This window comes from Neopelma chrysocephalum, unplaced genomic scaffold (assembly GCF_003984885.1).
Source record: "Neopelma chrysocephalum unplaced genomic scaffold, ASM398488v2 Primary Assembly neopelma1_23b, whole genome shotgun sequence".
Lineage (NCBI taxonomy): Eukaryota > Metazoa > Chordata > Aves > Passeriformes > Pipridae > Neopelma > Neopelma chrysocephalum.
In genome coordinates, this window is record NW_020897692.1 from 13,561,961 (window position 1) to 13,574,605 (window position 12,645).

At 36.7% G+C, this 12,645-nt stretch overlaps 1 protein-coding gene across 6 annotated transcripts in view; it reads right to left on the minus strand.

Moving 5' to 3' along the window:
• The window catches only part of COL19A1 (collagen type XIX alpha 1 chain), a 190,276-nt gene that overhangs the window by 8,815 nt on the left and 168,816 nt on the right, over window positions 1–12,645 (minus strand). For 5 of the 6 annotated variants that reach the window (XM_027697963.1, XM_027697971.1, XM_027697943.1 and 2 more), the window contains 7 exons: window positions 11,356–11,400; window positions 11,187–11,249; window positions 10,384–10,419; window positions 10,191–10,235; window positions 7,581–7,751; window positions 6,581–6,647; window positions 4,631–4,786 (listed from right to left, as the gene is read on the minus strand). In XM_027697963.1, the coding sequence (XP_027553764.1) occupies window positions 4,631–4,786; window positions 6,581–6,647; window positions 7,581–7,751; window positions 10,191–10,235; window positions 10,384–10,419; window positions 11,187–11,249; window positions 11,356–11,400 (583 nt within the window). Of the gene's footprint in view, window positions 1–2,421; window positions 3,796–4,630; window positions 4,787–6,580; window positions 6,648–7,580; window positions 7,752–10,190; window positions 10,236–10,383; window positions 10,420–11,186; window positions 11,250–11,355; window positions 11,401–12,645 lie in introns of those variants that run through there. The other variant, XM_027697988.1, reaches the window with a different exon arrangement.

Genomic DNA, 12,645 nt, shown 5'->3' on the forward strand with positions numbered 1-12,645 from the left:
CACAACTATTAAGTGTTCTATTTATTATATATTTCTCTATGTTTTTTAATTTACAGTCAATAGCCACAGTTCATTTCCCACTACACACAGAGTTAAACTGTAATTTTACAATGCAGTGCTGGCACTAATAAGTTGCTTTTCTGTTTCTTTAGTTATGGAGAAGAGAGAGAAATCACAGATAACATATACCACATTTACAATCTCCATGATGACCATTACTGTAGGTCTCTGACACACCGTAATTGAGAGGCACTAAGATAGACTGAATGATTCTGTAAAGATCACTGGAATTCAAGACAATAAGGAAAACACCAAAAAAGTACTATTGGACAAAGATCAGCCTGCCAATACAAATACATGATCCAGGGTAGTGTAAACCATTATTGGCTGTATCCAAATACACATGCAAAGGTGTAGTTTGTACACAGTGGCAGGAAAGTTCTGCTGACACTGAAGTTTGATACAAAAATTTCCAAATATCTTTTCTGACCATAAGGATTTATTTAATAGGATGTCAGTATATTAGTAAGCAGACCTATATGTAAACAATCTGAACAATGTAATGTGTAATTTTGGCAGAAAAATCTTTGATTTTTAATGAGGTATATTTTGCTCATAAGCAGGGCCATGATTGCACTTTTATCACCTTCTTTCTGAGCTTAAAGTGACAAATTCATACACAATCAAAGGAAAGTATTACCATACACATAAATCAGATTTTGAATTATTGTTTTTAATGTAAAGGCACATATAAGATGCTATCTACTTTTACTGGTGGAATTACAATTCCAGTAAGAGGCACCTGCTTAATGCAAAAGGCAACTGTTTTAGCAAAGCCTTTCACTCAGGTTCCACAAGTTTTGTTGTGATTTCTGCAACTCAAAAGTTTTGGTATTATAAACACGTACCCAACCGTGGGTAGTATGCTAACCACTTGGTAGCAATACGTACCAGGTAGGTGTTCAAATGGATAAGGTTCTGCTCATAGGTGAGTAGTGACAGCTGAAATACAGCTCTCCACTTGATGCTTCCCACAGACATCATAGTCAGAAGTGTCACTACCGCAACACCCTCAGCTCCACATGGAAATGACCCATGGACAACACAGCATTTGAAAGTAGCATGCCAAGTACTTATCTAGAGAAATTTGACATTCTTTAATACAAATACGAGGCAAATAGATTACCACATCAGGGAACAACGAGACCAAAGTACCCACCGTGTTTTACCATGCAAATACTCTGTGTTCTTAAAAAGAAAAGACTGCAAAGCGACAGAGAGGGTGCTAAGAGCATCCTCTCATCCAGCCTCCAGTATATATTCCAAATTCCTTCTGTGTGTTACAGCCCTCACAGTGGAGAGGTTGGAGCTGGGCTTCAAATCAAAGTAAAACAGGTTTACTTCAACTTCCACAGCAGAGAACATTTTACAGGAGGTAACTGTTGAAACCAGCACAGCTATTTCAGAATAGTGACTTTGTCTGAACAATATCCACTACAATGTGTTCCTGATGCCAGCCCAGGTTTCTACATGCTTCCACCCTACAAATTATAAATTATAAGAGACATAAATTTTACAATAGAGATTGCCAATGAAGATAAGGAGCTTTCACTATTCATCGCATGGTATTTTTATTTTCTGTGGTGCTTGATTCCTTGAGGCTACCATGAGTTATGAGGACCTATAACAAACTAGTTTCCTTAATTTGATAGAAAGAGTGAATTTTAACTGAGATTAAATCTTTTCTCTAGTGAGAAAAAAATCAATAGTCATAGCAACATAAAGGATATCTGGATTGCAGAATTATCCCAAGGTGCATTTCATCTAATGGACCAAAAGTCACTTACTATTACAGTTTTAAAAATCCAATTAAGTCACTGAAGTCAATTGAGCTAGATCCTCTAACACATGACAATCTGACTGTTTGCAAATGGATGACATTGCTATAGCTTGTCTGTAATGTCTTGAAATAAACTTTCAAATTCTCTATGAGATATTAACATATTTTGAAACTCATACACAGTGAAGTTCCTCTGTTCCCCCTTAAGCAAATGCTGTACATTTCACCAGAAACGCTGCCTCAGGGTATCATCTTGCTGATGCATATGCCATAGGTTTTTTTTTTAAATGAAGAAATATATATAAGTATAGAAATCTTCCAATCATTATGTGAATACCATTTATGTGTTTCATAATTGAAGTTGCAATTCTTCATTATATTTTGCTTGCATGCTATATTTTTACTGAGACCATTCTATAAATTATTTGTACCTGAATCATTGGGAAGTATCTGAGGAACACTATGAACAACCTTGCTGAAGGCCAGGAGGTAAGAATTCTGGACTTCTTTAGAAGGGGATGACTCTATGCACAGGAATCTAGCTATTCTTTAAATACAATTTTTGAAAACCATGCCTACATTTCTAAAAGTTAGTACCTATGTTTTCTCCTTCTGGGACTAACCCCCAATATATTGGTTTGCTGTGCAGAAGGCGGTTCTGGTGGAATCCAGCCAAGTCATTCCCAACAATTTCCCTGGGAAACTGGCACGACAGTCAGGGTGTATAGAGGGGCCCCTACGAATCCACAAGTAAATTTAAACACCTCCTTGGACACACAGTGTCTGATACACCTGCCTTTCCTGCTGGCTGGCTCTAGCAGGCTCTCTGCTCAGCATGCAGCATCACAAACAGGAGAGGTCCTGTTAATTGCTCACTGGAAGCATCTACTTCTTCACACTGTCTGCTGGGACAAGTAACTCACTCTGTCAGCCCAGACACATATTACTGCAGACAACAAATCCCTGGAGTTGGCAATCTGGCCTACACCCAAGAGAGAAATATAATAAATAAGGAGTATCTGTCAGTCAATACCAAATGTGTATTAGGACTTGTGCACACAACATGCTACCTTGATGGTCTCAGCCATATATGCAAATAATATGCTTCTCCAAGAAGTCTTGCTTGCTATGTATTTTATGGCTGAAAACAAGCTGGAATATAGAAGGATAATTTTCAATCTGCTCAGAGATTTGAATTTCTTTTTACTCTTGGTACAAAGCAGTACCATGCACAGGCACAACTGAGTAAGGCATGAAGGGAATTTGCAAGTGTGCTTCTCTTACAGGACTATTTCTTACTCAGAGTGTAAAAAAGGTAAGGTAAACATTTTGTTTTCTTTCCTTGCCAGTGTATTTTCATATATCTTGAAGTATCAGAGAATTAAATGCTTCTCACTTAGCTTACCTTTTACAAACCAAAAAAGAGTATTGAGCATAATGGTAAAACAAATGGAAATCCTGTGTACACAGGGCACTACTTTTACTGAAGCACAAGGCATGAAAAAGCTGGGTTTTTTTCTTCTTTTTTTACTCCCCGCCCCCCCCCCCCCCCAAAAACACAGCTGTCATATTTACGTTTTATGCTCACTAGCTGGAAAGGAAATCTAGTACAATGTTTCACTTCCCAGAAGCATCTGAGACTATTCATCACACACATCATCATTGAACAATCTGGCACTGACAGTGAAATTGATTATTTATGGTGATCTGAATATTTGGGTAACGATGAAGTCAGTGTTGTAAGATTCTAAGCCTTTTATTGTTTTCCTTGATTCTTTTTTCTTGTTCTTCTCATTCTGATCTCATTACATTTTTCAAGCTTCTGTCAGGGGTTTGTGCTTATCAATGTTAGTAAGTCTTTGTTCTTCTGATAGCTTTAGGATCCACACATCTTCAGTTTTGCACTCATGTTCTTCATTCCAGTCTGACTTGGTCTGACTTCAGAGCAGACCAAACTAACAAAAGATAATAAAGAACTACCTACAGATAAACTGCAAATTACATATTACACACGCAAAAATACTATTCATCGATAAATTCTTTTTTTCCTTTTAGCCTGTTCTCCACTTCCTTTTAATCTCTGAGAGGCTGACTCTACAATAGAGCACAACTACAATGAAAATGGATCCCTCAAAGCTAATTTTGCAGTAAAAGACAGTTCAGTCAAATGGAAATCCTATACTGTCCTAATGCATTGCAATGCACAAATTACATTTGCTATTGGGGCATAGCAAAAAGCTGATTACTCTGAACTTTTTTGTGAAAATAGATTTATTCATGGTAAGAAGAACTCATGTGGTAATACTTCAGTTTTACTTCTAAAAGAGTATTTGCTTCTAACTCAAAGAGTTTTTCCTCCCCTGTGTTGTCTCAGGATCAAAGCTGAGAGCACTCAGACCAGAAGATCAAATTTTGTTTCATAAATAAGATTGTCTGACAATATGGAGCAGGATCCAAACAGTTAGAGTGCTGGCATAGTTTTTCTTCCTTATTAAAATATTTTGGAGGAAAAAAATAAGTGCTACAGTAGTTCTGTCAGCTTTAGATATCTGTCAATAATTAACTTTATCACTTATTAGAATAAAATGCACTGATTAGGAGTTTTTAATCAGTAAAATCCACACATTTACTAGAGGTTAATATTTAGATCTAGTCTGGAAAAATATAAGTACATAAGTTTAAAAGTTAATCATTAGGAAGCTAGATAGGTAGTCCTGGCTTACTTAATCATTAGCAAGTGTACATGGATTTCTAGATAGAATTTATAGGAACATTTTTTGGAATTCCTACCTTGAATTCCACGTTCTCCTGGTGGCCCTGGCAAACCATCATTTCCTGGTGGCCCTGGTGACCCATCTTTTCCTGGGGGCCCTGGTTTACCATGAGCTTGGGAGGCAAGCATTGCAGCAGGCAGCTTCAGCTGGGATAAAAATTGAGCCATCCTTTCTTCATTAATAAAAGACACAAGGAAAAGTGAGTAAGAAATCTACTAACAAATGACAGGTAAATCCCAAAGCACCAGCTAAAGTTTCTTGACATTCTTAATATCAAGAATACTCCAATACGCACTGAGACCTTCAGTTCCAACTCAGACTCATGTCTGAGTCTTTACCCTTTGAAATAGTCAGAATGAATTTGTATTAAAGTTTCTATTACTAATCTCTATTACTAATGTATTTCAACATTTCAAATGACTTCTGACTCCTGTTCATGGAAGTACTTAAAATACATAAACACAGAATAATTATTACTTAGCACACCTTTGAAGGGCTACCTCATATGTTCATAACTCATATTAAGTTGCAAAGCAGAGGTTAAATACCAAGAAACGTTCTTGGAATGTACCGAAACCCTGAAAACAGTTGTGAATAAACCTGAAAGTTCTCAGCAAAGATTATTAATTGCAGATATTTCAGGATGAACTTGTTCATGCTGGTGGAATAAGTGCACTTGGTAACATTTTAGTGTTCATTAGAGATAGAAAAAATAGGTGTTAATCTTGACTCTGTCTCTTTTAAAAAACAGATTAAAAACCTAAACATTATACAACATAGTATGTATTTGCTGTGGTGAAGTTTTAAGATTCAAGAAAAAAATCAGAATAGAGTGGGCAACAAACAAAAAAGAAGCAAGGTGATAGAAAGCAGGCAAAGTGAAACAATGTCAAAAAATGGAAGATCTGTGGGAACACTACTGAGGTGTAGAAAATGCAACGGCTACAAAGACAAAACTCCATTATTCCCTGCAGACAGGGCACCTTCTTTCTGTAAATAGACTAAATACTATTTGAATGGGAGAAGGAGGTGACTTCAGCCAACAAACTGCTCTTGAAATACATAGCAAGTTGAACTCCTGAGGGATAGCAACCTAGGAAAGGGTGAAAATACACAAAATGATAGCCTTGTTATAAAGTGAAAAACTGCCTGAACAGGTTAAAAAGCCCCAAGTTTTATATTATTTCTTTTATCCCTAAAAGATAAAATGGGTTGTATCCACAAATATTAATGACAAAATAGAGAAGTTGAAGACATAAGAAATGCGTTTTGCAATGGAAGAGAAGCTACTGTTAAGGGGTGTTCAAGCAGAATCTTGTTTCAGACACCTACCTGAGTCACAGCTTTGCAACCATGACTAAGGAAATGCTGGGGAAGAAAAATATTTCCTTTTCAGAGTATGGACTCAGACATCTAAGAAATCTTACATAGTACAAACGCCGTGGCTGAATCTGGAATTAGCCTGAAACTGGGCCAGAAGATGTTGATCTTGCAAGGAAGCTGTGGAACTCAGCAGGGATATTTGCTGAGCAAACTGTACAGCAGTTTAGACCAGGTTGACTGAAAGCTATCAAGCCTTCCTCTCATTTAAATAGTCACTCACTAAGAGGGCAAAAAAATTAGATATTTCTATTGTCTCTGCTTTAGTAACTCTTCAATGTCTTAATGATATGTTGTAGTAACATATGTATCTGCAATAAAATATGATACATATATTAACTACAGTGATACATACCTATGCTTGGTATTATGATTTGGAGCAGACTACCTTTTAATGCTAATCTTTTACATAAGGAAATACTCTAGTTAACAGATACTATAGCTTCCAATTGTTTAAACAGAATTATGTAGACTCGTTCAACATAGCTACAGCAACAAGGCAGCTGCTTAAGTTAGATGACATGTAAAGAGATTTCGAGCAGAATTTAAGATTTATATTTAGTTGTATAATACTTCATTTTCTCACCTTCAAAAACTTTAAGAACCTCTTGTTTGATATATTTTTTTATTTCTTCAAGTGAAACTGCATCAGCCTGATGAGGAAAAAGAAAGGTGATATGTATCAGAAGGAACATACAGAGTGAACTTTATGATGTTACAAAAATAAAAAATGCTGAAATTAGCATTAAAAATATAAACCTTTCACCAACAAATAAGTGTTTTAATATATTTGTGTTATTTACTTAACTGCAAAGGCCACTTTACTGTAATTACATTATAATATTATAAAGACACTAATGCCATGAAGTGGAAGAGGCACACCCAGCTGTCAAGATGACCAACATGTTACGTGTATGGAAATTAACCTGCACAAGACAGTAAGGTTGTCCAGTGACACAACTATGCTTCACTTGCCTTTTGCATAGCACCTGCCAACTTCTCACCCCCTCTAGGGACTAACTGCTTTGATGCACAGCCAACAAGAACAGAACCACAGCACCAACAACATCACTGGAAAAGTTTTTTAGCTTTACTTTATCTAATTGAGGTTAAAAAGTATCCATAACATGGACGTGTGCCTATGTGCGCATGGAGACAAACCAAGATATCTGCAACTGACAAGCAGCATTTCACTGTCTTTTTAAATGCTGATTTCCCTTCAACTGAGAATAAATTTTGTCTGCCTCCTTTTTTTCCCATTTGCAAAGACTTACACTCTAGCTCTTAAGTTTACAGAAAATGTGAAAATTAACTGTATTGAGTAGTCATATTGATATGAAGGAACTAAACAAGTAAATAATTAAAGTTCACTCATAGCAGACATTTTAAAATAATTATTAAAAATAACTGCCAGGTCATCTGGATATATTTTTCCACCCCTTACCTGAAGACTGAAATTATCTGAAAGAAAGCCTCAGTTTTTCCAAGACGGTGGTATTGCTCAGTTAAATTTGCACTGCTCAGCACATGCTACCTTCACATTGCATGAACTCTCAAGTAACAAAAGTAAACTTCTTTTTACTTACTGGAAACCCTGGGGGTCCTGGTGAACCTGGGGGACCTTGATGACCTGGTGATCCTGGATAGCCTCTGTCTCCTGGTGGGCCAACAGGACCCACATCCCCCTTTTCTCCTGTTGGGCCAGGTTTCCCTCGTTCACCCTGTGGACCTCTGTCCCCTGGAATACCCTGATCTCCCTATGTAAAATAAAAGCAGAAGGAAAATCATTGCATATAGTGGAACAAACCTGGAAAAGTCAGCCAAGAATTCTGAAGAGAAAATTCTCGCCTGTTCAGAAATAGACTGAGCCACAAAGTGAAGCTAATTTTATAGGCTAAACCTTGTCTCTGAAAATACATTTTGTTTTCTTATGCTTTTGATGTTGAAGTCAAAGACAGAAAGAACAGCTTGACTCTGTAACCCACTTTTCAGAGACAGGACTTGGGTACAGAAAGTTTTAGTCCTTATACAAGGATCTAGAAATGTCAGTTATGGCATAAGTAAAATTTAGGTGCTCAAATTCACACAGGCACAGGGCACCAGGATTTTTCCTGTAACTTTCCATAGAAGCCTAATATTTTATATCTTCATTTACACAAAACTTTAGTTAATCAAAGAGACAACTAGCACACAAGTTACTTTCAGTACCTAAAGGGGGCCTACAAGGAAGCTGGAGAGGGACTTTTTACAAGGGCATGTGGGGACAGGACAAGTGTTCTGGCTTTAAATTGAAAGAAAGAAGGTTTAGATGCGACATTAGGAAGAAATGTTTTACTCTGAGGGTGGTGAGGTATCGTAACAGGTTGTAAGAGAAGTTGTGGGTACTCCACTCCTGTAAGTGTTCAAGGCCAGGCTGGATGGGGCTTGGGACAACCTGATCTCGTGAAAGGTGCCCCTGCCCATGGCAGGGGGGTTGGAACTAGATATTATTTAAGGTTCCTTACAACCCAGGCCATTCTGTGATTCTATGATATATGTTTCTCAGGTTTATAACCCTGCAGGGAAGGTATAGATAGCTTTTCTAGTAGAGATAAAGAAAAAGGCAGGTTTCTCTTGGACCACGGTGCTATGGCAGTTTGAAGCTGATCCTCTTCTTCTGAACAATTCGCATTTTACAGGTTGCCAATGCGTAGGAAGTAAATCAAATACTACAGCAACTTTTCAAACAAGCGTTTCTAACTGCCTCCAGTGTTTTCTTTGTGTTTTGAAGAAGGTCCTTGTAAAAAACCAGAAAACTAGGTCATGTCTTCCTCCAGATTCCTCTTTAAATGCTCAACTATGAATTGTACAAAACTCAGGACATTTGTGTTTTATGATCTCTGCATAAGGTGCTGATTTATTCAGTCCTCCTCCCTTCTAGTGTTCTCCCATCTCTTACATTTTATCTTGTACTAAGATCTATGCAGAAGGAACTACTGTTTTTCCTGGATTTCTACATGCTCTTGTCCAGCAGGCTCACAGTCTGTGATCAAGGTAGGCAGATAATAGCAATAAATGAGCCAGCCACTAGTACTTTTATCTGTTGAAATGACTTGAAAACTGCATTTCTGATTGGTATAAATCACATATTTTCAACTACTTTGCACTCAGTTTATAAAGTAATAAGAACAGCAGTGTTTAGTCACTCCAAGGGTATATAAGATTTTTTCAGCCCAGGTGGTTTATCCCTTCTTAAAACGGATTCCATGAGGACATACTTATATTAGACATGAAAACCTCAAGAGTTTTATTCTGTCATTCGAATTTTGTTGCTTCTCTTTTCTGTAACAGTAACAGCTGATCTCAAACTGAAGGAATATGGTGCACAGCAGTAATAATAATGGCTGCAAGAAAACCTTGACTTTATTTTCTCTATTCACTTCAATTTCTCACAGATGCAGGCCTGTGTCCTTAAAGGCAAAAACCAGAACACTGAAAACTGTAATAATGGTTAAAACCTCATGTCTCTTCAGTGTCATAAAGACTTCCTTTTCCACATTACACAGGGAGATGCTTTTCTGATTCATCAGACAAATGTGCTATCCATCGGATTAGGACATCAGGGCTTTAGCAACGTTATAATAAGAACATCTCATACATACATACATATATATATATATATATATACACACACACACACACACACACACACACACACAAAATAACTCATCTCTCAACTCCTGTAATCATTCCTGGCCACCACGATCTTGTTACCATAAACAGAACTGTCTAAAGAGTTTGGGAAGCAGTAAGGCATAGCATTGGCATTTCTGCTGCCTAAGTGTGACAAGCTTGTTTTATAAAAAACATGATTTGTATTTATGACAACCCAAGGATGACAATAGGGCAAGTTCACAGCTTTTGCAAAGTCTGACAACATCACAAGATCAGCTGCATTTCAATTTTCAACCGATTCATCAATTTACACTTTCCAGGCCAACTGTGTTAGAAAGTGTATATGTTTTTCCTCCAAATGCAGAAGACAATTCAACTCTAATTCCTTCAAGTCGTATCTAGGACTAAACATGTTAGGTGTCTAAGAGACTGCTTGACGTTCACAAAGAATTAAGTTCTTAGTTTTGCCTATAAAATATGTGATGATGAGGTGCTTAAATGCTCAGTAAAAAGAGAAAAAGTTTTCATAATAGGGGACTTACACGTTCTCCTTTGGGTCCTCTGTCTCCTGGTCTCCCCACAGCACCCTGAAAAATGGTTTTTGCAAAAAAGATAAACCTATCAATTAAAGGCTTTGTTGTATATTCATTTGTTAGCAGAACTGAAAGCAACTGCCTAGGATTAACAGCTATGGTATCTGTAAAGAATAAAATACATAAAAACTTGTTCTCCTACCGGAGGACCTGGCAATCCATCTTTTCCATTGAGTCCCTAGAAAAAAAAGACCAAACACAACAATTTTTTAATAAATAGTCTTAAGTATTTTAAAAATATAAGGGCTAAAGCTCAATATTTGGTGCCATATCAGTAAATATTCTGAAGTTTGCAGAGGCAGAAGTGTGTGTGGTTATAATATAGAAATACAAAACCCATCAAGATGTGCATCAAATTTTATGAGCATTCAACTTTAAATGACGAGTTATGTGGAAATTTTGCAAATGTGGAATATGGACCTGCACACGTACTTTTTCAGTACCAGGTAGTCATTACATAACCATAGAAGAGATTTCTCTTATTCTAGATATTAGCCCTCATACCCTATTACTCCTCTGCTGCTGCAGAGATTATGCCTTAATATTAAGTGGCTAGATCCACTCCTTGGTTCTTAGGACTTCTAGCACAGCACAGTTTTGGTCTCCTGGGCTAAACCTATTTCCTTCCCAAAAGAGGGTGCTCTCATTCATGCCTCTTGCTGGAAACTGTTCCAGGCCCATGTTATCCTCCAAACTGGAATGTGGCATTATCATAAAATCATAGAATCAACCAGGTTGGAAAAGGCAACATCTCAGTAAAATTAACTATTAAAACACCACAATACCAGGAATTCTTTTCTGGGTGGTTAATACTGAGCCCTACAGCTCAATGTGTTCTTCAGATACTACCTAGCCTAACACAAAGCAAGATGTAATGTCATTTCTTGTGTAACTTCTGATAAACTAAGACATCCTTTTGTATATATTCATTATAAAATTCCTTACTGGTTTTCCTTGTGGTCCTTCTGGACCAGGGAAGCCTATATCTCCTATAGGTCCTCTTTCACCCTAAGAAAGAAGAAAATGCATATAAATCTGTCAGTAAAATCTTGCATTAGGTGTTTGAAACATTTGTGTATTATCATAAGAGTCCAGAACTCAAATCTGTACTTACAGGTTCCCCTGGCATCCCTGGGGACCCAGGAGATCCTGGCTTTCCCTGCAAACAGAGAATATTACAGATTCAAATTACTAGGAAGCAAAATAGAATTTTTCTCTAGGTAAAAAATAAGAGAGAATATACATATGAATGAAATATTCATGTTCTTGTTCATTATTTAATGAAAAATCTTGCTCTTTTGTACAACGTTACTCAATCCCTGGGTTTTCTTTACACTTTCTGAATACTGAGATAATGTTTTCATGAGATTTTCTTTTATAACACCATGATTTCCACAATGAGAAGTCATAGGCAGATCAAAGTTTATCACTGTATATGTAAAATCAAGATTAAGGTCCTTCCTAGTTCTAACTTTTTTGTGTGTGTGTGACTTTATTACTGACTTAATGTCTTTTGCAAAATTTCTTCATTCTGTTTTTTGGCCACTTTTATTGTTGTTTTATGTTCATCCTGTCAGAATTCACAATCCTCTCTCATCTCATCATTTAGATGCTGATTTTAAATGTCTCTTCTTCTCTCTCTTTATATATACATATAAAATGGTTTTCTTTTAACAACTTCAATCTACATTTCCCAGAAATAGCATTAGACCAGATCCTCAGGTGACTTGTACAAGTGAGGAATCAAACACATCAACATCAGTGACAACTTTGGGAACAACAGGACTGAGGATAAGTGCTGAGGAAATAGGCACTGATGGCAATGCTTGCAGAACCTCAGCCCAAGCTCCCCTGATAATCCCAGCAATCTCAGCAAAGTGCCAAAGTGTAAATAAGAGGTTTATATTCTCAGATGGGAAAAAGAGTCCACTATTCAATCTAAGGAATGATGACAGGTAAGGAACACAAATTATTTTCCAGTAAGATATGTGGATATGTTTCACACTCTTCCTAGGCTACTGAAAAAGTTGTTTCTCATACGTCTACTAATTTGTTAATTAATACTTCTTAGCATAAAATATAAAAGGAAACAATTAATTTCAGGAGGAAATAATTTATTCAGTGGATTTTATTAGAATTAACTATAATCAACAGAATGCAACTCCATCAGTGATGAAGGGACCTCAATAAATATTTCATATCCAACTTGAACAGACAACATCCAATGACTTGGAAATACACAGGGAATGAACAATTGTGATAATCCTAACCAGCTACTGTGTTATTATTCACAGTGTGAAATATATTTCAGAGCAACAAACTTTGAAACTCTTACATCTGCTATAAAACTCAGAGAAATACTTCTCTTTTTCCCTTAAATGTGCAATTTGCTTTAGGAGAACCT